Source organism: Liolophura sinensis, chromosome 12 (assembly GCF_032854445.1).
Source record: "Liolophura sinensis isolate JHLJ2023 chromosome 12, CUHK_Ljap_v2, whole genome shotgun sequence".
Lineage (NCBI taxonomy): Eukaryota > Metazoa > Mollusca > Polyplacophora > Chitonida > Chitonidae > Liolophura > Liolophura sinensis.
The window spans coordinates 22,407,988-22,434,543 of record NC_088306.1 but is presented as its reverse complement, the minus strand read 5'-3'; the positions used below and the strand labels follow the sequence as shown (position 1 = coordinate 22,434,543).

Genomic DNA, 26,556 nt, shown 5'->3' with positions numbered 1-26,556 from the left:
TTATATAATTGATAATGCGTGAATTTAACTGATCAATATTTATATTTTTGACAGAATCAATTTTGAATTCCGATTTTTGAAGATAGAAATGGGTGTTCATCTTTTATATTTTTCTGGACATTTATGAGTAAAAAACGTAAACATAGGTCAAACATTTTTTGGTTCATGGTATATGTAAGTATAGCTCTCTATATATATATGAATCTGACCTTGCAAAAATATTTTAGGAATCAAAATCTTTCACTCAGTGTTAAAGGACACAGTGATATATATACATTTATATTGACATATATGATACCGTTACATATCTATTAGAGCGTTGTAGCCTGATAACTCATCGATTAAGGCATGACGTACAAATTGTATTACATCAACATACATGTAACAGCGCTACAGCGCGGCGACTATAAAATTTATTTACTTATTTATTTATTTATTTGATTGATTGATGTTTTACGCCGTACTCGAGAATATATCACTTATACGACGGCGGCCAGCATTATGATCTGAGGGAATCGAGCAGAGCGCAGCGCAAAGCAAAGACCACACGCAGGTTACAAGCATTTCATATTTGCTCTGTAGTGTGCATATGATTGCTGGAGGCCTAACGATTTTCACATTTGTCACTATCACTACTGGTAACACATGATCGAGGTTGGGGTTCAAATCCGACCTTGGACAAGGAATTTTATCTAGATTTTCCCTCTCTCGCTGATCTTGGGGATGCAACTCGTGACAACGCTCGTACGTGTGGTCTTCTCCACAGCTTAACATCGACTGGAGAGCGTGTACTTATCTGGCATAATTCCATCAAAAGAAAATGGTGTGCATATGAACGTCACTCTTGGGAAAGTTTGTCAGTTAATAAGTTACCAAAGGTCAGTGGTCTACTCTGAGCATTCCGATTTTCTTCACGAGCGTTGAACGCCAATAAAATAAACAAATAAATAAATAAACAGAGGTCTATTCCCCAAAACGTATAGGCTAGCTTTTCGGATATGTAAGCCTACCCCCGACCCCACCTCCACCTTCAGCAACCTTTTATTTTTTTCATCTGCAAGTAAAAAATGATGAAACCAAGGCTACAGCGGATATGGTTGCATGCATGCAGGTGAACACGTTTCCGTTCCACCCACAATGCTCATCTCAGCTTAGGTTAAATAAACATAGTATATATTATAATTAAAGCATAAAAAATAAAGAAGCTTTCTTTTCGCCGATGATTCTCATCTGTTTGTGGCTTATGGTTTAATCACTGGTTTATCAGCACGTGGATGAGACGGAGCTCTCTAACGTTAGAAGGTAAATAAATCAACACTCAAGATGGAGGCAATCGTCGAAGATATTGTTGATCCTTCCGATTTAAAGGTAAATTTGCAATTATTCCTGGCCATTACTTGTGAAATAAATATACCGTTTGATGTCTTATCAATTACCTGTTTATCTCGATCACGGGATGTCATCGTTTGTAGTGCATTTTTGCATTTATTCCCTCCCCGCCTGTCCTCCGCCTCAGCTCATTGACATATTGTCCCGATTGACATGACACTGACAGCTGACCTAAAATGCCGTTTCCTTGAAATGTGTTACAGTTAGCGGTCACCCTGCTTTGGTGTATTGATTGCCCTTCTGCTCACAGTGTCACTGAAATTTTCGATGTGAATGTCAAAGTGAATGTCTTCATTGCTTATGCCTAATGTAAAGTATCAACACTTTTTTAAAAAATTAATTTTCGCAACACTCAGGGCCTAATCTGGCCTCAGAAGGGCAGAGGGTGGAACCACCGGTGAAGGACACCTCATTGTTGAATATTTCGATTCTCATACATTTTTAAGTGCCTCGGGTCATACGGTTGACCTCCACCCCACGTGCACACCACACCACACCACGTACCTAGCCCGAAAATTCAGTCCAAGGATGGCTTGTATTTACTGATATGTGGAGAGCCCTGCGATCCCGGATGACCTGTGTATATGATCATCACATTGTATCATAGGTACCCCAGGCCATCATTAAAAAGTTGTTTGTTGCGGGTAACAAACACTGTTTATTAAGTCAGGTCGGTTGGTCGGCATTTTTTAATGTAAATTGAAAGTAATTCTCGGACCACATTGTCTGAATTGAATTATCGCGGGCATACATTTCCAGTTTAAAAAGCTCTTTAAATACTTTGTTGTTTTCATAACCAAGTTTTTTCACACTGAAGTGAAATATTCCTTCTTGATTCTGGATCCGACCTTAAATCTGAGTAAATTTACGAACTCTAAACCTAAACAACTGAAGTTGAAAGGCATCCATTGCTTTCGCTTTTGCTGTGGCGAAGGGACGCCAATTTCCTTTCGCCACACAGAAATTGTATTTGCCAAAACTAATGTGGCGAATGGCTAGTCGAAGTCAAGCAACTCAGTAAATGATCCAAGTGTTATAATGAATTCCAGCTACATTTAGGCAATTTGTATAGAAGCTGAAAGAGTAAACAAAGAGTTTGTCAAACATATATTTGTGTTGATACATGTGGTGAATTTCTCTATTATAAGTATTTTAAATACTGTCTGGCTGCGTATTATATTGTAATTGGGTGTTCCATCAGTCCCACGCCCTCTTACAACAGGGATAATTAATGCAGGGCAGAGTGGGAAAAGTGTTATTTTGAGCATAAAAACAAATCATTGATGAGTATGAGTTGCTAGATTTCTAGTACATGTATGGCATGAATGAAACAAATCCAATGAGCATAAAAGGCCTATCATAATTTGGAAATCAGAATCTGCTGCTGGCCATGAATCCATGGTAAATTACCACCTCCTATAGATCTGCAGTGTATCTATAGCCTTATGCCTTAAACTATGATGGCTGATATACTCTTTTCTATGTTATATATATATCACATTATCAGTGATTACTGTCCATGTTTGCACATGTGGCTACCAGAAAAATGTGATATCACTTGCATGTTAATATTCAAATAAAGATACAGAGAGTATACATGTTCATTTAGTTCAGTTAACCCCAGGCTCTGCCCGGTTTCCTCCCATCATGACTCTGGCCCCTGCAGTTGCATTGGTGAAATATACTAGTTCAAGTAAATTAAATGTTGAGGTCTGCTTTCAACTAGACTTCAACATTATATTTAATTAAACTAATGTTGAATGTACTTTAATGTTCAATAAAATTGAAGAAAATGCTGCACAAGGCCTATGAAATGGTTTTCTGATATATTTGATTGATGGATAACAGTAAACTGGACTTCACTCTACAGATTGTCAGGTAGGCTACCTGTGGAGGTATGATGCATGGTTTTCTCCAGGTTCTATCTGGTTTCATTTACCCATAAAATTGACCATAAGCATATAAGTGAAAAATGCTTGTGTATTGCATAAGACACAACTGAATAAGTTACAAAAGAACTTAAGAAGAGGTACCATATAAATTAACTCTATGTGCAAAATATATGCACTTAACAGAAGCCTGAAGAGTGTATACTGAAGGTGTTAAACCTCAGGCCATGCTGATAAGGTGGTATAAATCAGATAGACATGCATATATACATCAGTAAGATTTCATTATTCAAGGTATCACTTGTAGCTGATGACACTTAGCTGATCGGTGAGGTACTGGCTTTCACGTGCATGTCATGCGTAACGTTTTTTTTGACGATTATAAGCAAGAGTATTATAACAGGTCATGAACTGCCTAACTTTATCAGTCATTGCTTATTTCATTCAAATCCGTACAGTTTGTTGTATTTTTGAGAAATAGAAACTGGAACATACATGTACTTGCCGTTTTAAAATTTTATTCGTGTATATCAACTAGTACAATCCATGATGTGAGGTGTGAACATACAAGTAACTGTATACAAGCAGAGTTCACATGAATTTTTATTTCCTGTTATCAATGTATTACTGATTTTCACCACTGAACCATTTTTTAACAGAAACACTAACCCCAAACTTCCATCCTGCTTATTATGATATTTTCTTTGTTTCATGTACCGGAACAGAAATTTGAGCGCATGTACAAAGAGCAGGAAAAACGTGGTTCCGTGAGTGAGAAAGCACAGTTTGAATATGCCTGGTGTCTAGTCCGCAGTCGTTACCAGAATGACATGAAGAATGGTATTGCCTTATTAGAAGGTGAGATTTCCATGACCTGGCTAGCAGTCAGTGACATGAATTTGCACTATTTTGGAGTGGTTGATGCGTATTTACCAGGAGAGATATTTACCAAGAGACATGGGATCAAATCCAGGTCGAGTCATACCAAACACTTTAAAAATGGTACTTGTTCATCCCTTGCTTGGACTGACAGGGTATAGTTATGAATAATATCAAATATAAAATTGGGGTCATCCAACTACTATTTTTGTCTTACGTGAGTGAAACATGACTTTGTATGAGCCTAACGCTGTACCTGCAGAAGTGCAAAGCGGGACATCATACATCATTTGAGTGTCAGTTAACACTCCACAACAGCTACAGCATAGTACATGTGTAACTTTGCAACTTGTAATATGCGTAAAAATTGGCACAAAGTATAGATTCTGTATAGATTCGAGCTACCTTAAGGAGAAGAAAACCTAAAGACATGACACTATAGGCTGAAAAGAGCACATTTCTTTTCGTAATCTGGTGGTGCCTGCTGCATAATTTTGCCATTTTTCCTCGCCATACACGTAAAGCCTGAAAACGGCAAAGCTGCCATAAATCACTGAGTCCATCACATCCTCCATCTTTAACACCCTGTAATTTATGCTGGGGATGTTAAAACTGCCGACTTGTTCGTGTAAATCATCCAACATTCCAGTTTCCCGATCGTCAAAACGAACTGTACTGTTCGCTATCTTCTGAGAAGAAGAGTTCTACTGGAAATGTACGAACTGCACTTTGGCAGTTTCCGACAGCAATTCTCCTCCTAACACAGAAGACTTCAGGGCTAGTTCTGAGGCAAAATGGAGTCGCCCACAGCGGATTTTGGTGCTGACTTCATTTATAATTTATCAACTTGAGGTACATATTAGAATTTTTTTATAGCATGCACCTGCGAGGAAAAACATACTCTTTTCAATGGTATTTGATTAATATTTAAATTTTCTTCTCCTTTAACACCATTTGTTCAGTCTTTGCATCGGACAGTCTGGTTTCCTCTAACCATAAAACTGGCAGCCTCATGTAAATGCAAAATTTTTGAGTCTACATCTACTTACATGTAGAACACCTCAAAACTGTTTGTATGATTCTGCCGTATAAGATTGAAGTCTATCCTGTGATGACTCGTGTAAAATACAGGAAACAGTGTGTTGTTTGAAAGTTTAATACTCTGTTTATAGAGTGAGACAACTTACTCTATACTTTTACTTTGAAGCAAATAAGAAATTTAGTTGAATGGCACAGCTAATAACACCCCTGTTTTGCAATGTTTCAGATTTGTTTCATCGCACTAAGGATGACACATCACGGCGAGACTACTTGTATTATTTGACCATTGCTTATACAAGAATTAAAGTAAGTGCAATAGATCATTTATTTATTCACTTATTTGATTGGTGTTTTATGCCGTACTCAAGAATATTTCACTTATATGACAGCGACCAGCATTATGGTGGGAGGACATTGGGCAGGTTATCACATGGTTGGTACTGTTATCACCTAGTGGGTGCTGTTATCACATGGTTGGTACTGTTATCGACTAGTTGGTACTGTTATCGACTGGTTCATCCTGTTATCACCTGGTTGGTACTGTTATCATCTGGTTGGTACTGTTATCATCTGGTTGGTACTGTTATCACCTGGTGGGTAATGTTATCGACTGGTTGGTACTGTTATCGACTAGTTGGTACTGTTATCGACTGGTTCATCCTGTTATCACCTGGTTGGTACTGTTATCATCTGGTGGGTACTGTTGTCACCTGGTGGATACTGTTATCATCTGGTGGCTACTGTTATCTCTTAGTTGGTACTGTTATCACCTGCTTGGTACTTTTATGACCTGGTGGGTACTGTTATCACTTGGTTGGTGCTGGTGGGTACTGTTATCGACTGGTTGGTACTTTTATGACCTGGTGGGCACTGTTATCATCTGTTTGGTACTGTTATCACCTGGGGGTACTGTTATCACATGGTGGGTACATCCACAGCACTGGTCACCATGCGTAACTGCTGCGGTGATGTTATATCTACAGCACTGGTCACCATGTGTAACTGCTGTGGGGATGTTATATCCACAGCACTGGTCACCATGTGTAACTGCTGCGGCGATGTTACATCCACAGTACTGGTCACCATGTGTAGCTGCTGTGGCAATATTACATCCACAGCACTTGTCACCATGCGTAACTGCCGTGGCAATGTTACATCCACAACACTGGTCACCATGTGTAACTGCTGTGGCGATGTTATATCCACAGCACTGGTCACCATGTGTAACTGCTGCGGCGATGTTATATCCACAGCACTGGTTACCATGCGTAACTGCTGCGGCGATGTTATATCCACAGCACTGGTCATCATGCGTAACTGCTGTGGCGATGTTACATCCACAGCACTGGTCACCATGCGTAACTGCCGTGGCGATGTTATATCCACAGCACTGGTCACCATGCGTAACTTCTGTGGCATTGTTACATCCACAGCACTGGTCACCATGCGTAACTGCCGTGGCAATGTTAGTGAGTGAGTGCTTGGGGTTTAACGTCGTACTTAACAATTTTTCAGTCATATGACGACGAAGGAATCATTAGGGTGCATGCACGTGTAATGTGCCTCCTTGTTGCAGGACGGATTTCCACCGCTCTTTTATTTAGTGCTGCATCACTGAGACGACTTACCGAAGGCAAGTAAGCCGCCCCGCCCGAGCCATTATACTGATACGGGTCAACCAGTCGTTGCACTATCCCCTTCATGCTGAACGCCAAGCGAGGAAGTTACAACTTTCTCTTTTAAAGTCTTAGGTGTGACTCGACCAAGGATTGATCCTGGATCTACCGGTCCCGAAGCGGACGCTGTGGCAATGTTATATGCACAGCACTGTGATTGTGAAACCAAACCATACTGCTGCTTTTTACTGTGTAAGCATTGCTTACAAAAGATATAGTACAGAGTGTGATGCTAGATTCCTCACCGGCCCTACTTGGGAAGGTCTGGCCGTAACCTGCGGATGGTCCTGGGTTTCCTCTAGGCTATGCCCGGTTTCCTGTAACCTTGAAAATGTCAAATTATTTGTATTATGTATAGTTTCCTCTTTTCCATCCCAATGTCTGCCTCATCTGGTTTAAAATGGAAGAATTCTTAGCCAGTTTTGGGATATATTATTTCAGTGAAAATATATAACAAACTACAACCCTAATTCTTCAGCAATTTATGCACAATTTTAATATGATTTTGGAGACAAAACTACTTTGGTTGGTTTGGCTAATTTCAGGGCTTTGGAAAAAGCATAACTTCATCGGTCTACTTAAAATAATGCCTACAGAAAATGCTGAATAAACACCTTGCAAGCATGCGAAAAGATTGAGGTATGAGGTTTCTGTGTTGGACAATTGCGTGAAAGTTTACAAGTTATCTCCCTTTGTAATTGTGCGATGTTCGTTTTGCAGGACTATACAGGAGCTCTGAAGTGCTGTGAAGGTATTCTGAAGATAGAACCCAGAAACTACCAGGCTTTACAGCTACAGAAATATATTAATGACAAGATGAAGAAAGGTAAAGCATTATGTTGTTCAGATAACTACATGTAAATTTAAAGCATGTAAACACTTATTTTATTTGTTTATTTAATTGATTGGCATTTTACGCCATACTCAAAAATATTTCTCTCATACAACGGCAGTCAGGATTATAGTGGGAGGAAACAGGGCAAAGCCCTGGGGACACCCACGACCATCCACATGTTAGACCTTCCTACGTATGGCCGGAGAGGAAGCCAGCATGAGCTGGACTTGAACTCACAGCAATCACATTTATACCATAGGTGAAGTGAACAAAATAAACAAGATTGAAGTGAATTAAATACATCAAACAGTTGGTATTTATGTGTCTGAAATTATGAAAATTTGCATGTTACAAAGTCGTTTATTTGATGACCTGGGCTGAATTAGCTATCATTTTTTTGTTTGTATTTTGTTTTTACACTATTACAAATGAGCGAGTGACCAAAAAAGTTGACCCCTTGCAATCTTGTGTGTTCACACAGATATACTCACCCATCTTGAGCTCAACTCAACTCTCCCATTTCCAATCCATTCTGTCATCCTGCCGCTTGTTAGCTGTAGTTGTGGTATTGTTAACAAGGGCAATTTTTGCAGGCACTATTTGGGTGGCCCGGCATCTAGGCAGTGTCAAAATGCACTTGGTTGGTTGTTTGATATATATAAAATAAATTTTATCAAATGGTAAATGTTTACTGACTGATTATTTTCTTATCATTTCAGAGGGACTTGTTGGCATGGCAATAGTTGGAGGAGCAGCAGCCCTTGCACTAGGAGGTATCATTGGGCTGGGAATGGCACTGTCCAAAAAGTAGTTTCCGAAAAATTACCGCATTAGCGTCCAGAAATGTTTAAGTGTTTGAGGCGATTGTGTGATCACAGTGTCATATGTTTGAAGCGTTGACATATCTTTGTTTTTCCACTACTATTCCAACAACAACAGTATTGCGCTCTGTAGTTTTTAAATTAGGCTAGGTAGACTATATTTAGACTATGAATTCATCTTGTTTTGCATTTTTCATAAAAATTTGCAGACAAAGAATGCATTTTAAGGGGCAAATGAAGATCATAAAATAATTATTCTTTTATTTATTTGGTTCGTGTTTTACGCCATAAACAAGTACATTTCACGTATACGATGGCGGCCAATATTATAGTGGGAGGAGACCGGGCAGAGCTCCGGTGGAAACACACAACCTTCATAAAATATTACCTTTGGTGCTGATGCTCACATTTTCCCAGGATATAGGTTACTTTGACAACAAACAGGAAAATATCTTTTTGAGATCAATAGATTCTTTTTATCAATCAAAAAGAGTAAATTAGTCATGTTCACCTCTCTTTCAACCACTTAAGCACTTTCTTCAGTCAAATTTATACATACAGTAATTATGAAAATGATATGTTTGTGTCGCTCAAAACTGTGCAGATTATTTCTCTAAACCCCATAGTTATCTCAGAATGTTTAAAAAAATTGGTTGCAGTGGAAGTTGAAAAGATGAAAGAATAAGGGTGGGCCAAATACCTAAAATGACCTAAAGTGTCACCCACAAAAGTGCACTTTTAGAGGCAAATAAATGTCACAAAGTCTTAGTTTTGGTGTTGAAACTTACAATTTTGCAGTAGAATATCATACCATGTTCCAAGCAAACCTCAAAACACCTGTCTAAAATCAGCAGAACTATCAGAATCAGGAAAGATTGGCAAGTTGGTCATGGACGAAACGTATGGTCATTTAGATATTTATGGCATTGTACTGTGACTACAAATTACGACAAAATGTATGCTGTAAAGATGAAGGTGTGAAAATGTGACTGCTCTGCACTTTACACCCTCATGTATAGTTCATTATTGTATAAAGTTTCCACTGTTTATCATGCTAACACTTAAAAACAATAAGTGGACCAGTAAGGCTTGTTGGTGTAATTATTAAGTTTGTCGTATACTTGTAGGCCTATAAAAATGTTGGAAGGACACAATTTTCATCGAGTCCTGAGTTTAGCTGAAGTTATCTCCCTTGTCAACCTAAAATCTGTGAATCTCGGGCAAAATTAACACAGAAGGCACATCAGTTTAGCCATGCCACTTAGAGGCAATCATAATTTTGAATTATTTTGGCTTGATCCCCAGTCCGTTTTTTCCCCGCAAGCCTTGAACCAGACTGTCATCATATGAAGGAATATTCTTAGGCACAGCATAAAATGATGATGAAATAAATGATCAAAATAAAAGTTTTTAAGGAAGACTTCAAGATATGGGTATGTTGTTCATTAGGTGGACTAACAGTGTGAGAAAAAAAGACTGTTTATTCCTGTTACACTTTAGGGTCAGTTACATGTATATTGGCTAAAAAGGGCAGACCAGATGTTCTCAAAATTTGAAGAATTAAGGGCCAACACTTGATTTCTACTGTGTAGATTATTACGCATCACAAATATTCAGAATTGGTTGGTTGATCAAATTCCTTTCACAGTTTTGACAAAAAAAATGAGAAATTGCAAACACAAGAAAAGATCCACGTGTGCACTAATTTTAGTGGGCTGCACATGTAGTACTGTTAACTTTTTGGCTGTTTTTGTTCTTTTTGCCCCAGTATTTTCTTGCTATAAACCACCTGTGAATGTGGAGCTGTTTAAATGTGTTTATTTATATACTTTGTTGAGTTTGAAGTTTGCAGGAAAAGCTTTGTTGACATATAGAGAAATTGTTTTGTATGCATTCTGTGTATTGTGTATTTTCTTATAGTCTTACCCCAGTGGACAGTGAACATATACATGTAGTCAGTAATATTGTTCTCAAGGGCTGAGTCCACCAAACCATTACTGACTTTAGTCTAAATTTGAAATATGATGTTCAAGCTCATTTTTGGGATCTGTAAATGAAAATTTTCATCACCTCATAAATGTGATCTGTTGACATATGTACCAAAATTTTAACTTTCTGTAGCAAAAACCGAGAATGGTGACGATGTTTTAAATTTTGACTTAAGTCAGAATTGGCTATGTGGAATCAGGCTGTGAAATCTTTTAATAGCTCACATATCCTGGTGAAAATTGTGCGCTGAGACTTTTCCCAGCTACCAGGTTGATGTATCAAATCCCCTAGTTTAGCAGTATAATTTTGGTTTTTGAAGAATTTTGTTATTTTATGGTTTTCATGACAATGGGCTAATTGGAGAGCTTCTGTAGTCACATAGTGTTGTGTTTGTCAGGTCATAATGAAAAATACATAAATTGCAAAAAAAAATTGTGGCCTCAAAGAACAGTGCCTGAAATGTGTCGTGGAACTCAATTAGACAAGATGTTCTATTGGTTTTTCTTCTGTTTGTAGGGCTGCTACACTTTTTGAAGTTATCTAAAGTAGCTTCCATTAGATTTTGCCATAGTATATATCCCTCTGCAGGCTGCTTGGCAAAGCGTGGGGTCTGTAGTAGTCATTCCTTTAAGCAGTTCCACTTAAAATTACGCTGTATTCAAAAATGCTATTTTGTCATCACTTCTAACATACAAAAACATTCAAACAATGTAAAGGGACCCACCATAAAGCTATTTGAATAAGATTTGCCAGTTTTGTTTTTTCAGGTTACAGAATATACAGCTAGAAGAAAACTACTGAACAGTTAGCTATATCCAGAAAGTGTAATCCCTAATAACGATAATACTGTTACTTAATTCACTTTCTAAATGACATCTATACCTATCTGATATATTCACCTAAGGGGAGTGACGTCGTTTGCGATCATCAGAGGGGTAATGCATGTTCCCTGTAAAGTCTACCGGTCAACTACCTTCCATTTTTGTGGAAGGCCTGTTGGTCGAGTGGTCTAGACGGTTGACGTATTGCTGGCGGTTAGGTGCCCGCAGTGGTCTCAGCCAAAATTTCAGCACTAGAATCTGTGCTATATCCAGAAAGTGTAATCCCTAATAACGATAATACTGTTACTGAACAGTTGTAGAACCTAACCGTTCGCCAGATATTCATTAATTTGTAAGTTATAAAATAAGATAATACAGTTGATAAGATGGTCCAAACTACCCACCCTATTTATGAAATGTTTCCTTTTGTTAAAGATGTATGCTTTTGTAAACAGTGTTTGTTATGGTCTTTTTTTTTTTATTTCAAGCACATTTGTTTTAGAGCTTGTATACACAGTAAGGAAAGCATACCATTAATAATCATCTCTTTGCATCATTGTAAATTTATATGTCGCCACGTTTGTACATACCAGTCAATTTTTAGAGTGTATGTACATCGCTTAAAAGAGTTAGTACTATTAGGTGTGTTGCGTACAATTTGAGTTTTAATTCCGCTAGATCATTTTAGTTGTACAAGTAGATTGGTTACAGCATGTGTACAAATATTCTATTTGTGTATATCCACCATTCTCTTCGTTGCTATCAAAAGTCTTCATGTTTGCACAGAAGTATATTATGCAGATTTGTGGACAAATACATAGAGATTTGTGTTAGAAAGGAAAAGAAATCTTTTGACTTGAGAGTACTAGTATATTAAGTACAGGGTTTGGGCGAGAAAATGTATCGCTGACGATAGTCTTGAAAGTCACTCAATAAAAGTATTGTACATGTATGTGACCCGCGTTTTAATCTACATTCTGAATACGTCCAGCGCATACAATGGGTTGACAGGCCATTATTGTCTTCATTATAACTCAGAGATCGAGAGTTCGAATCAAGCTTTAGCTGTTTCAGCTGAGGCTTTATGATAAGAAATTGGTCGGGTAAGCGCGGTGGTTTATTCCAGACACTCCCATGTCCACCACTGATAAACCGGACTGCTGTCATATAAGTGAAAATTTCAGTCTTATCTGAAATAAATAAATAGATAATTAAATAAGTAAATAACAACAAACAACTCTTCTCTGTTCTAAGGGTCGCAAAGGGTTTGTTTGTTTTACAGTCATTTTTACGTATCCAGACAACGTAACTATTTGGATTATGACTTGAACACTTCGGCCCAGCCGTGAAAAGTGATGTAGGTTCTCCCATGTTCATGTATTGTTCATGTTCATGTTCATGTATTGTTCATGTTCATGTATTGTTCATGTTCATGTATTGTTCATGTCCATGTATTGTTCATGTTCACGTATTGTTCATGGAGACCTTGCATGGCGGTAAGTGGGTGATGAATACCGTTAGCCTACTGACGCAATCTTGCGTTTGTTATGGCCAGCCATATGATGTGCATTTGTATATGTCATCTTGTGTGAAAATTAGTAACTTGCCGAAGGTACGTGGTTTATACCAGAGATCTTCGATTAACACTACCCGTAAAACTGACCGCTATCGTATAAATGAAAAATGTTTTGAGGCTTGCGTAAAACAACATAGGCCCACGACCATGTTGTCAAATTAATCAGTCAATGTCTCGCCGTACATGCCGCTTTTTGACCGAAATGAGCGGATTGACCAGAGGCGCTCCCTGGCTACCATTGCTCTGAAAAACGTCTTAAGCAGGGCGCAGATTGACTTGCGATCGCAAGCGACTGAGTACAGCTCGACGCCATCGATTTACGCGCAGTGCATATGTCGAATAGTTTGGCAAAACCTTACGATCGTGAGCGACTGGTAAGCCTCTGATCAGATTCAGTTTCGGTGCGCGTAGGTCGACCACGACTGGCGGCAACTGTGAGCAGGTACGTACAACGTAACTGTCATCTGACCTGTTCATGATGATGGGGCGTTTGTACACGATGCGTGAATGTAATTGATATAATGCCCCATACACCTTTCCTTTCGAAATTTAAGGTTTCTTCGAAATTTTCCCCGTCCCTTTATTCCAATTTTTCATGTGAAATTTAGGATAGGCAAATTTAATAATTTGTTCTAGTTATAGCCCTCTCCCTCGTTACACTCCCTGAGTACTTCATAGGCTTTGTCTGTGCCTAGCAAGAGGTGTCGTACAAGCAGGGCCTAAGCCTTCACATACCGATAAGCTTATTTTGCCCTCATTCGTCCACTCGGTGGTCGCCATTTTCATAGTAAAACTCATCATCCACGTGGTGCGTCACTGGGAGGAACAGAACTTGGTACAAAATGGATGCTACCAGTCGCAGAAAAGTAGAACATGTTCAACTCCCCAAAACTGCTGAGTCATCAGTTGTCGGTGATAACAAGCGCGCTTAGATCGACTAAAACCAACGTTCGATCGTATGCTCACAGTTGCTTCCAGTTGCCCATAGTTGCTTCCAGTTGCTATATTGTGCAGTTAATGGTGAAATACGTCTTCCGCATGGCTCTTTAGTGAGGCAGCATCATGAACAGGTCGACATCGGATAGAGCGATCTGCTATAATGATACACCTCATTTATAATGTGACCGAAAAAAATGATGAAAACTACCATAAAACTCCATAGCAACTCTATAATATACCTGCTACATTTCTTTATTTACCACGTGCAACTGGATTGTTTTGTAAATACATAACGGTCCTGTCTTCTGTCTACTGTGTATGGGCTGGGACAGCAATATTTTGTAGACAAATTTTAAATTGGGAATGCAAACACATAAAAGGTCACTTCAGATGTATAGTAAAGTGGACACATTGTATTTCATTCGGCGTGTAACTGCTGGATAGATACGTACTTGGCATGCCATATCCATGTCAACAGATGCACATAATCGTAGTAGCATTATAATTACACAGAGGCTACCTCGTGGAATATCTTAACATTATAAGCTATAGGGAGTAACCATTCAACGCGGTGGCTTGCTAGCCTATCCACCATGCAACACAGTGCGTCACATTTTTCATGTATATAAATAGGCTGATGGGAAATGTACATGAAGTTTCAGTTTCGTTTTTTGGGGAAAGTCCTCGTAATAGGCTATGTGGATTTGCTGCAGACACATCATAGAGGTAATACTGATAGCAAGCCACATATAAGTAATGGCTACATCCACGGGAAGGCCTGTTCGCAAGTGCAACCGGTGTAAAATGGAGGGGGACGGCTATCAACGCTGCAAGAGGTGCAAGGTAACGTACTACTGTTCTAAGTCCTGTCAGCGATATGACTGGTCTCACCACAAGGCTGTGTGTGGTGGGCGGAACGCGGAAAATGTCAGTCCACGGGGAAGTGACACAGAAAACCCGTTCAGTTGTAGCGTTGCTTCTGTCGACGATCTCAGCCCATACGTCATCCAGTACAGGCGTCCGCTGCCCTCCGGCGTTCAAGCGGGGCACCTGGATCAACAGGACATTATCGGTACCAGACATCTGGACAACGATCTGTCACAGGTCGCCCAGTACATGTCATCCTACGTGCCCACCACGTGTAAGATCCTTACTGACATAGGAACTGTACCACACGAATGGTTTTTGCAGGACTCGAACCCGGCGGACGTGGTGTTGGTTGTCAAAATAATCAAAGTGGACCCATACTGGATCCGTCATGGCATCTGGGTTCAAGTAAGACCATTTAATTTCACTTTCGATTCTATGTTTGCATGCTGTATTGATTTCTGGTCAGTGTATATATATATATATATATATATATATATATATATATATATATATATATATATATATATATATACCCAGGAGCCTGTCACCACTGTGGTTGCTGTGAGTTCAAATCCATCTCACGCTGGCTTCTTCTCCGGCCGTACGAGGGAAGGTCTTGCGGATGGTCGTAGGTTTCCCCCGGGCTCTGTCGGGTTTCCTTCCATCATAATGCTGGCCACCGTCGTATAAGTGACACACTCTTGAGTACGGCGTAAAACTTCAGGTAAATAAATAAATAAAGAAATAATTTTCGTTTTAGCGGATGAAGATGTATTGGACTTTGCCTAATTGAATTAAATTAAACATTGACGTATTTTTTCAACTATTTCTGATGTATCTGTTGATGCCTATTAATTCATTCTCCAAATTCAAAGGAAACTATCGCTTCTACATCTGCAATATCTGACCAAGGTATTCCCCTGTACTTGTTTCAACATATTTTATTTTGATTACGGAGCTCTGATAAGCACGATACTTATAGTATAGCTCCATTTACACATATATGTAGGCCTACATGAAGTCAGCCCCTAAAAAGTATAACGTAAATTTAACCGATCGGAAGTCCAGACGAAAACTTTTTGGTAAGTCGCCTCATTGAAGCAGCACTAGATAAAAGAGAATAATTAAAATTTGAAATAAATTAAAATTTATGCAGGCATGAGCATTCCTGTGCGCTTCCGCCACTACCCATGCGTGTAAAACTCAGGCGTTAACTAGCTGACGTGAACTGTATAAATACTGCATTAATTGATTAATAAATGAAGTATTAGTTTGCTACGATTAGTATTTTCCTCTATAATTGTGTGTTTTATTCTAATTTTTGCAGGATGACAAAATGCAGGGAGTGGTTGTTTATTTCTACTTGGATAGCGACTGTCCGCTTCCGTTCTTTCAGTGGGAGGATATGAAACCTGGTAACTATGTCAGCATTTTTGCCCCAGTCCTGCATCTGTTCAGAGATGGTCAGATTGGTTTCCGAATCAACACGGCGGAACAGATGCAAGTGTTCTGTGGCTGTGAAGAGTGCATTGATTCCACTTGTGGCACAGGACCCAACATGATAACTCCAGACGATATAGCGTGGGGAACTTCGGACAATAAGGCGTGGGGAACTCCGTACGATGAAGCGTGGAGAGCTCCGTACGATAAAGCGTTGATAGATCCGGATGACAAAGCCATGGGAACTCTGGACAATGTAGCTTTAGAATCAATGAGCCAAATATCGTTGAGAAATTTGGACGACAAATCTTTGATAGCTTCTGGAATCCCAGATGACAAAACATTGATAGGTCCGGATGATAAAGCGTTGGGACCTCCGAACTACAAAATATTGACAACACCGAACGAAAATGGATTGAGAATTACCCCGGACGGTAAAGCTCCGGACGAAACTCCGGACGAAAAAGAGTTGGGAACTCTGAACCTTGAAGTGGGGAAATCACTGGACTATAAAGTATTGAGAATACGGGGCGAAAATGCGTTGATAGCTCCGGAGGATAAAGTGTTGGGAACTCCGAACGATAAAGCGTGGGGAAATCCAGTTGATCAAGCTTTAGGAACCCTGAACGATACAGTGTTGATAAGTTCTGACGATAAAATCTTGGAAACTCCGGACGATAAAGCGTTGATAGCCGCAGAGGATGAAGTGGTGGGGCCTTCGGACGATAAAACTTTGGAAAATTCGGAAGATCAAGCGTTGGGATATCCGGAAGATAAAACGTTGGGAAACCCAGAAGATAAAGCGTTGATAATTGCGAACGATAAAGTGTTGAGAAATCCGGAAGATAACGCATTAATAGCACCAGACGATAAAGCACTGATAGCACCAAACGACAAACTGCTGGCAACTTCGAACGATAAAGCCTTGGGCGGTCCAGATGATAAAACGTTGAGAATTTCCCCGGAGGATAAAGCGTTAGGAAATGCAGACGATAAAGCTTTGAGAAATCCGTACAAAAAAGAGTTGGGAACTCTGAACCTTAAAGCGTTGATAGCCCCAGAGGACAAAGTGGTGGGACCTTGGGACGATAAATCATTGGCAAATCCCGGAGATAGACCTTTGGGAAACCCGGAAGATAAAGCGTTGGGAAACCCAGAAGATAAAGCGTTGATAATTCCGAACGATAAAGTGTTGAGAAATCTGGAGGATAAAGCGTTACGAGCACCAGACGATAAAGCACTGATAGCGCCAAACGACAAACTGTTGGTAACTCCGAAAGATAAAGCCTTGGGCAGTCCAGATGATAAAACGTTGAGAATTTTCCCGGAGGATAAAGCGTTAAGAAATGCAGACGATAAAGCTTTTGGAAATCCCAACGGAAAAGAGTTGGGAACACTGAACGTTAAATCGTTAATGCCTCCAGAAGATAAAGTGTTGGGACCTCCGGATGATAAATCATGGGGAAATCGGGGAGATAAAACGTTGGGAAATCCGGAAGACAAAGCGTTGGGAAACCTGGGCGATACAGCATTAAGAACACCAGCCGATAAAGCACTGAGAGCATCAACCGACAAACTGTTGGAAATTCCGGATGATAAACCTTCGGGAACTCCAGGTGAACTTTTGGAAACCCCGCATGATAAGCTGTTGGGAACTCCGCTTAATAAACTGTCGGGAATTCCGGATGATAAGCAGTTGGGAACTCCGGATGACAAACTGTTGGGAATTCCCGATGACAAACTGTTGGGAACTCTGGAAGATAAACAGTTGGGAACTCCACTTAATAAACTGTCCGGAATTCCGGATGGTAAGCAGTTGGGAACTCTTGATGACAAACTGTCGGGAATTCCGGATGACAAACAGTTGGGAACTCCGGACGATAAACTGTTTGGAACTCCTGGTGATAAAACGTTGGGAACACCGGACGATAAATCTTTGGAAAATCTGGACGATAAAGCGTTGATAGCTCCGGATGATAACGCTTTGATAGCTCAGAACGATAAAACGTTAGCATGAAAATTTTATATTATCATAGAAAAAGTTATCGCCCCCTACCCAACATTGCTAATTTATTTATTTCACCAGTATCTTCCTGGTTTAAATTGTCAACTGCTGTCGGGTATTATGGCTGGGGGAAACCGCACAGACCATGATGTATGACACCACCGCACCGTACACATCCCAGTACAAACCTCCTAACATGTGGCTGTATCCCAATCACCAGGCGCGCATGCGTGCAGCCCGTATATGCATGCAGTGTCAGTGTTTATTATATACATATCACAACTGAAATATATATTCAAATAGGATTTATTTGTTTTGACAAAAAATTTAATATTACCATTCCCTTTAAAACATTCACTACTGGCCATCTTAGACCTTGGCGTTCAGCATTAAGGGGATAGTGCACCGACTGTTTGACCCGTATCAGTATAATGGCTCGGATGGGCCGGCTTACTTACTTGCCTTCGGTAAGTCGTCTCAGTGAAGCAGCACTAGATAAAAGAGCGGTGGAAATCCGTCCTGCAACAAGGAGGCACATTACACGTACATGCACTCGAAGGACTCTTTCGCCGTTATATGACTGAAAAATAGTTAATTGCGACGTTAACCCCTAAGCACTCACTCACTCACCAACTCTTTAAAGCATTCAGTCAATTACGTATGTACACTCAATGTGTTTTTATGCGGTCGCTGTGAGTTCAGCTCATGCTGGCTTCCTCTCCGGCGTAATAAAGAATAAATAAATAAATAAAATTAATATTTTTTTAAGCCTTTTTCGTTCAATTGATGTTTGGTGATACATTAATTATAGCAAGTATTTTACGATAATCTGTGCACGGAAAAGATTTAAAAAATGAAATATCTGTTGTATGATAGGCTTATTTGAATGTGCTACACAAGTTTTTTTTTGTCATAAATATTCATTTGTACATATATATATTTGTATAAATGCAATTGAGTGCAAAAGGAGAGTTTCGAGCTCTGTCAGTAATAGGTAAAAACTTAAATGTTGATGTATCATGTATTTATTAATTTTTTTCAAAATTTTTTTTAGGCCTGCTGTAATTCTTCTAATTTTTGGTCACGTCGATACGGCTGAAGTATTGCCGATGTGGCGCTAAGCCATAATCATTAATTCATTCTTATTTTGGGACACCAGGTGTGTTCTTATTAGCCCATAGACATGTAACTGTAGCAGGGATATTAAGTTTCTTCTTTCACATGTTTTGTGCATTTAATGAACAACGTATTTATATGTTTACTTTTCCAAAAAACTGGGAGGGGAGTATAATTCTTTCTTTTCAGAATTACAAATAAAAATTGGAATAGCTAATGTATAAACATCAGCCGTCGGGCCATAAATGTAGCACGTGATGATTGTTATACGCTATCACGCACGTGATGCAATGTAATAGCTATGTACACAAATGCACACGAGGTCTGTACTGAAAGATTATACGTATTGATCCCGAATGCAGCTCTGACCTGAATACCGAGAAAAAATAGTCAGTTTCAATATGCCATGATTTGCCGGGAGCAAGGAGTGGAACATACAGGCCATTTCTGAGAAATAAGTGTAGACCTGAATTTGTGTGAATTTCGCAGCACCCGTCAGGGTATAGCTATATACAGGCTATCAGGTCAGCCAGGCTGTGTACTTGTGCATGTGAGCTGTTCTTTTGATTTGGAAAGCCGATGTATAAACTGTATATCCTAGCTGTGTGGTGACTATAGGCCTACTGCACCGTGAGAATGTCGCAATCTTGCTCTGCCTGTAGTCTACAAGGCGAAGACTTGAAAAGATGTGCCGGCTGCAAGACGACATTGTACTGCTCCAAAATCTGTCAGCGAAACCACTGGCGGACGCACAAACCGGAGTGCAAAGAACTTCAGGAAAAGGCCAGTGAGAGACGCGAAACGACAAAACCCAAAGCACGTGGACAGTCTTCAGAGCTTCGCAGAGGAAAAGGGCGGGATTGGATATTGACGGACAATTTAACAGGATCTATCAATCATTATGATCAGTTCCCGTTTAATAGTTTGCTTATGGCACCACCGCCCGGGTCGTCCCAGTCTCCTAGCCCAAGCCATCGAGAGTTATCGCGCGTGGCAAGCAAGCTAGAGTCGTCTTTGCCTCACCCGAACTTCTTTCGCCCAGCAGATGGAGGTCAAAAGTTCCGGTTTATCACTGATATGAGTTTTATTCCGCCTGAGTTGGTAGCTAGTACCTTACCTGACCTGCAGAAAACAGTCCTGATAGCTAAAATCGTGAGAATGGATGGCCATTTGTTTCGTCACGGTATACGTATAATGGTAAGTACAAGCGCTGTAGATCTATCTTCTGTAGTAAAAGGTGGAGAGTTTTTGTGTTTTCTGACATCACTTCCTGCCTCATTCCCGTGACCCCAATGACATAGGCGTTTGAGATTTCTGTACCAAATATGCTAGTTGTGGCAGTGATGTAAAGCAAACGTAGAAAGCGGCGCATGCGCTGTAAGGAGGATGAGTAACGTGATCCTTGTTACCTCTCCTGTTCAAAGAACGTATGGAATCCAGTACAGTTTACTGCCATTGATCTACTGCCACTGTTTCATAGGCTCAGGTGTCATCACTGCCAGGTTAAGAACTGCAAGGCAGAATGAATACTCCTCTCGGCAGCACGGCAATGATATCCTGCTTATGCTGAGAGACTGCGCCTCGCTTTCGACGATTTGACTTTCATTACAAGCCAAACCGCTTCAGAAGCACTGCAGTAGTATTATGCTACAACGAGATTACGCCTCGCTTTCATTTCTAGGTGTCTAAATAGACATTCGTATGCCTGCCGTCAACCCAAATGGACGTTCCGGGTCAGTAATGGTAGGACCAATTTCTAAAACACCGTTCAACTCAAACCTTTACAGAACTAAGAAAGTACACAAAGCATGAAATTAAAACGGATTCATGCAAAGAGAAACAGACGGAAGTTTCCAATGATGTTGGAAATACGCAAGGAATGTTCCACGCGAATGAATGAAAAGAGTACACAACTCGTCAATTTATAAGCTGTGCTTGAGTTTGTAAAGTTTTTCAGTCATATGACGACAAGGAGTTATTAGGTGTGTGTACATGTACTGCGTCTTCTTGTGGCAGGGCAATTCCATGCCGCCAAAGTACTGCCGCCACTGAAGCAGTGGCACCAGACATCATATTTCACCCAGTCACATCTGATACACTAAACAGTTTCATTGGGTGTGTGTACATATACTGTGCCTTCTTGTGGCAGGGCACTTCCATGCCGCCAAAGTATTGCTGCTACTGAGGTATAATTTCAAAGGCAGCAGACATGACACCCCACCCCAGTCGCATTATAATGACACCTGGCCATCGAGGCAGCAACCAGTGCCATTTTTAAAGTCGTTTGTATGACCCGACCTGGGTTTGAACCCAGATCTCCCGATTTCGACGCGGACGCTCTACGCTCCAGGCCACCGAAGAAGCCCCAAAACCCTGGTTTGTCATGTGCCCTGGAAACCTCTATCTGGCGTCGCTTTTGTTACACACGGCAATATTGCTTTGCGAAATTTTGGTCTATAGTCTTAAAGTCAAGCGATATTAAACCGGCCTCCCTCCTTTTTCGATCAAGTTTCTGGTTTCCATGGCCACCATCTCGAAACGCGCAACGGGTTATGAGTGTTTTTTGTATAGATGTTACTTAGGTTCACAGATAATAAGAATGTTACGCTCAAAAAATAATCTGTTAATTTTAACACAATTCCTGTCGGAGTGATACTAGAATTTTTTTCTCATGTTATATTTAACATATCATCCTCCATGTTAGTCTAAAACGATCTTCATGCTGAGTTAATACTATGTGTGTGCTACATTTAACAGAATAATCCAATTCAGTAGCAGGATACATTTTAACGTCAGCCAGACAACATACTTTCTGTTAGGATTAAGGCATTATTTTCGAACGTTGTGACCGGCCCGGATAGCACAGTTGGTAGAGCCTCTGCTTCGGGATCGAGTCACACCTAAGACTTTAAAAGAGGAAGTTGTAACTTCCTCGCTTGGCGTTCAGCATGAAGGGGATAGTGCAACGACTGGTTGACCCGTATCAGTATAATGGCTCGGGCGGGGCGGCTTACTTGTATTCGGTAAGTCGTCTCAGTGAAGCAGCACTAAATAAAAGAGCGGTGGAAATCCGTCCTGCAACAAGGAGGCACATTACACATACATGCACCCTAAGGATTCCTTCGTCGTCATATAACTGAAAAATTGTTGAGTACGACGTTAAACCCCAAGCACTCACTCACTCACTCACTCACTCGAACGTTGTGTTTCGACCTTTCCAGCGGCATTACTGTTTTTTCTTATATTGAACATTTACATTCTCTTGTCTATTCTCTTACAGGATGAAGTCAGTGAGCATCGTCTCGTTGTCCTTTTCTACGTTAAAGATGACAATCCGTATCCGTATTTTAAGTGGGGTGATGTGAGACCCGGAAATTATATATGTGTGCACGCTCCGGCCTTCCATTCGTTCATGGACGGACAGGTCGGATTCCGGATTGATCGCGCAAACCAGGTGCGCATTCTTAGTACATCAGGTGAAGTGATTTCTGTGTAGATCCATATATATATATCGCCTCATTACCTATCGAAGTTATTAAAATGTTCCCCATATTACGCTCATTTAAGTGATGATGCCAAAACGAAAGACTATACATATTTATACATACAGGCCTAAATAATTTTTGTGCATTTGTGTGTCTAGTGTTTTTTCTTAGGTCTTTGGGATTTCGGCCTGTCAGTTCCTGACACACTTGAAACACTTAAAAGCGCAGAACAGTTACTTAACGTACTCCTTTCAGCGCGCGTGACGTTCCTTAAGCGAACGTAGCACAGAGCGGCGCATGCGCGGTAAAGACTATCGATGTTCACGCCAAGTAGCCATAAGTCAATCAGACTGGCAGCTCTAAACTGCCAAGAAATGGGTATTCTTGTGATTCACACGTTCAGCTTTAAAACAATAAGTCAGGCTTAAACTATAATATTCATGAGTACGACGTGAAACACCAATCAAGTACATAAATAAACACCGAATAATCCCAGCTGAAATATAGTCGTTTATGTGTATTTTTTGTGTTTTCGACTTGCAACTTTTCACGAGTCAAAGTGTCAGTTGTCACAAATATTAACCTGATAAAGACCAGCCACGTAAGTCTGTTTATCTCACGGCGATGTAATCCCAGTCATGCGCACTGGGAAACAGTTATCACGAATCTTCACCTAAATACCAAATATCAGGCCGTCCCCTGAACACTAGACAATGTGACACAGTCTGCTATATGACGCGAGACTACTTGGGGCCTATGTCTCATGGGATAGCTCTGTCCGTAGATAGGATGCGTGATAGGATATATGTAATTGATACAGCTGAAATATCGGAACTCCATTACATAATAACAAGAAGTGTGTGTAATATACTTGACACCGACCATATCTGCTGGACCATGCACACTTGGTTGCATAGGTGGGCGTATATATTGTTCTGAACATGTTTTAGCTACTCAGATATAGTACATATAGTATAATGTACATTCCCCATTCCTGTAGAGTTGATACATGCACATCTGAGAGATTCGTCAGGAAATGTTTGAATGTGCAATGACTATCTGACTGACTATCAAAAATAACCCGAAGAACACAAGAATTACACAGAGCACATAACATAAAAGACTATACAATACCGGGGTAGAATTTAAGAAAAAAAATGTTACACGCACAAGGTGCACACAGACTTACAAAGCAGTTGCACGGAAAATTTACTTATGCTAAATTTATTCACACTCAAATTCATTTGAAGAAATTGTACAGAGATATATTTAATAGCAAGTATAAACTGACATCAGAAATCAGATTTGAGAACTATTTTCATTCTAAAACTGACAAAAATGTTTGGAATAATTGTATATGCATACCGAACAGTTTTTCTACGTGTACAGTGGGCATGCGCCAGAGATTTTCTACATGCACAATCAAATAAATGGGTGGAGTGTTGAATGTTTGCGTCCCATATTTCTAACACTGCAATAACTGAATGTTTTCCAATGCTGTTTTTATCTTATAATTAGAAGACAGTGGCATGCACCATAGAACACGCAGAACTCTTTAAATGACGCCTTGGAACTAGATATGAAATCGCCTCTTGTCACGCAGGCCGATTGACAGCCTACTCACAGCGACAGATCATCTGTGAAATGAGTAACGGACTTCCCGGTATGTGCTTGGCGCTGTTATGTAATATGTGTAGCCGATGGAACAGGACAAGCTAAAAATATTCGTTGCCATCCATAAGCGTACTGTATAGCGTTAAATGCATTGGATAATATCTTCTTCTAATGTTGGTATTTGAAAGAAATTTTGTTTTACATATTTATTTATTTGATTGGTGTTTCACGCTGTTCTCAAGAATATTTCACTTATACGACGGCGGCCAGCATAATGGTGGGAGGAAACCGGGCACGGCCCGAGGGAAACCCAAGACCATACGCCGGTTGCGCCAGACTTTCCCACGTACAGCCGGAAAGGAAGCCAGCATGAGCTGGAATTGAACTCAAAGCGATCGCAATAATGAGAGGGTCAGTGATAGTGTCTTTAATATATATTTATTACGAAGCTTAACTGATAAATCTTGTAAAATATATAGCTTGAGAAAATATACAGAAATTTACAACTCCCTTACTGGACATCAGATATGTGGAAATGATTTTGGTTCACTTGATCATGTATTTATTATAAAGGGAATTTTTCTCAGGAAAATGCCTTAAAACAGTAAAATCTACTTTTCACAATAAAAAGTATTGTAGGCCTAGGTGTTCAGCCCTTTATGTGCATGACAACTGATATTTTCCAAAACAAAATGGGCTATCAGGGTTGTTGTACATGACAAATTAATATAGCAATCAGAAACACCCACAAATGGTCACGTGGAGGTTGGGTGTCAGAATCCGTGTCCAGATCATGCAGCCAGTTGACTTAGCTCAATTTACATTCTCTCCATCTGGGTGTACCGTATGGGGTACATAATAATCTTTACTGAAGGCGTTAGGAATGTTTATCTTAACTGCATGGGGTGTGTTTTTGGTGAATACAAAGCACCGAACATGCATGCATATTTTTGCTAGCCACCGACGGTATTATCACGTCTTGACGCTGACATTATCACGTCTTTTCACTTACATTATCACGTCTTGACACTGACATTATCACGGCTGATAAACCAGGATGTGAGTCATGTCTAGTTAATAAAGTGTATATTTAAATGGAAATTTGTTATTGATACACAATAATATTTGTGTCATGGATATATCTAAATATAAATGTCATTTGTTACGACCCAAACTGTCTGTATTATAAAGCGATGGCTTGTTCGAAATACACGACAGTTTAGCCGCACAAAAAGTAACCAAAACCAGCAGATTTTACTTTACAACAATTTATTAGCTTTAACTACAACAGATAATAAGACTTATGCAAATACTAAAGTACTTAAGTTCAACAAGAAAGGATAGCAGTATCTATACAAATACTAAAGTACTTACATGTACAACGGTGTCAAGTCCAAACGGACGCATATATTCCACAATGCGGAAAACCATACAGGCATAAATGCAGAAATAAGAGGAAAAATCCACAGTATAACGTGTATGACGAAATATACACAAAATTCCACAGACAGGGTCCGTGTACTAATAAGCACTGTGTACACAAGAGCACAAATTAAATATACAAGTTCAGACTGAACAAGTGCTCGGTGGAGATAAAATATAACAAAGCCAGAGGATATAAAGACACCAAAATTCAGCACAAAAGGCCTACTAAAGTAATAAATACACAGCGAAAGCATCCAAAACTCTCAATAGTTCTCCGTTCTCCTTTATTTTGACCTGCTTTCATAGGTCTTATATAGCCTGGTGGAATTGTCTAGAATAAGAAAATTCCTGAACATTTGATGTAAACAAACAGGCACCGAACTGAGCGTATTCTGGAACATTCTAAGGTAGAGGCAGACAGCAGGCCCTGAACTTAGCATATGTAAACAGTGGCAAGCTAAATTTAGAAGCTGACGGCAGTTGTGCACATAACACATTGAAATTCTGGTCGAACATTTGTTGGAGAAAAAAAGTTCCAATTTTAGCGCAAATAAATTTAGTTCACACGCATCACAGCCTCATTTAGAGAACATTATTTAAAAAGATTCAGTTGGTTAGCGCGCTAGCGCAGCGTAATTACTCAGGAGCCTCTCATCAATGCGGTCGCTATGAGTTTAAGTCCAGCTTATGCTGGCTTCCTCTCCGATCGTAAGTGAGGAGGTCTAACAGCTACCTGCGGATGATCG

General features: G+C 39.9%; 2 protein-coding genes across 2 annotated transcripts; both read left to right on the top strand.

The window, feature by feature from the left end:
• Window positions 1–1,323: 1,323 nt before the first annotated feature.
• LOC135479103 (mitochondrial fission 1 protein-like) lies at window positions 1,324–12,291 on the top strand. The gene is made up of 5 exons (XM_064758824.1): window positions 1,324–1,368; window positions 4,004–4,136; window positions 5,425–5,504; window positions 7,595–7,700; window positions 8,429–12,291. Exons 1-5 carry the CDS (start codon window positions 1,324–1,326, stop codon window positions 8,518–8,520), a joined length of 456 nt encoding a protein of 151 aa, XP_064614894.1. The 3' UTR covers window positions 8,521–12,291.
• A 7,553-nt stretch (window positions 12,292–19,844) lies between these two features.
• Window positions 19,845–23,260, top strand: LOC135479155 (uncharacterized). Its single transcript, XM_064758917.1, has 2 exons — window positions 19,845–20,483; window positions 22,567–23,260. Exons 1-2 carry the CDS (start codon window positions 19,923–19,925, stop codon window positions 22,780–22,782), a joined length of 777 nt encoding a protein of 258 aa, XP_064614987.1. The 5' UTR covers window positions 19,845–19,922; the 3' UTR covers window positions 22,783–23,260.
• The last annotated feature ends 3,296 nt before the right edge of the window (window positions 23,261–26,556 follow it).

Excerpts from the sequence above, each read along its gene's own strand:
- LOC135479155 (XM_064758917.1), top strand. The coding sequence starts at position 19,923 with ATGTCGCAATCTTGCTCTGCCTGTAGTCTACAAGGCGAAGACTTGAAA. Across the intron at positions 20,484-22,566 it reads GTCACGGTATACGTATAATG|GATGAAGTCAGTGAGCATCG; the intron begins GTAAGTACAAGC and ends ATTCTCTTACAG.
- LOC135479103 (XM_064758824.1), top strand. The coding sequence starts at position 1,324 with ATGGAGGCAATCGTCGAAGATATTGTTGATCCTTCCGATTTAAAG. Across the intron at positions 5,505-7,594 it reads TTGCTTATACAAGAATTAAA|GACTATACAGGAGCTCTGAA; the intron begins GTAAGTGCAATA and ends TTCGTTTTGCAG. Across the intron at positions 7,701-8,428 it reads TAATGACAAGATGAAGAAAG|AGGGACTTGTTGGCATGGCA; the intron begins GTAAAGCATTAT and ends TTATCATTTCAG.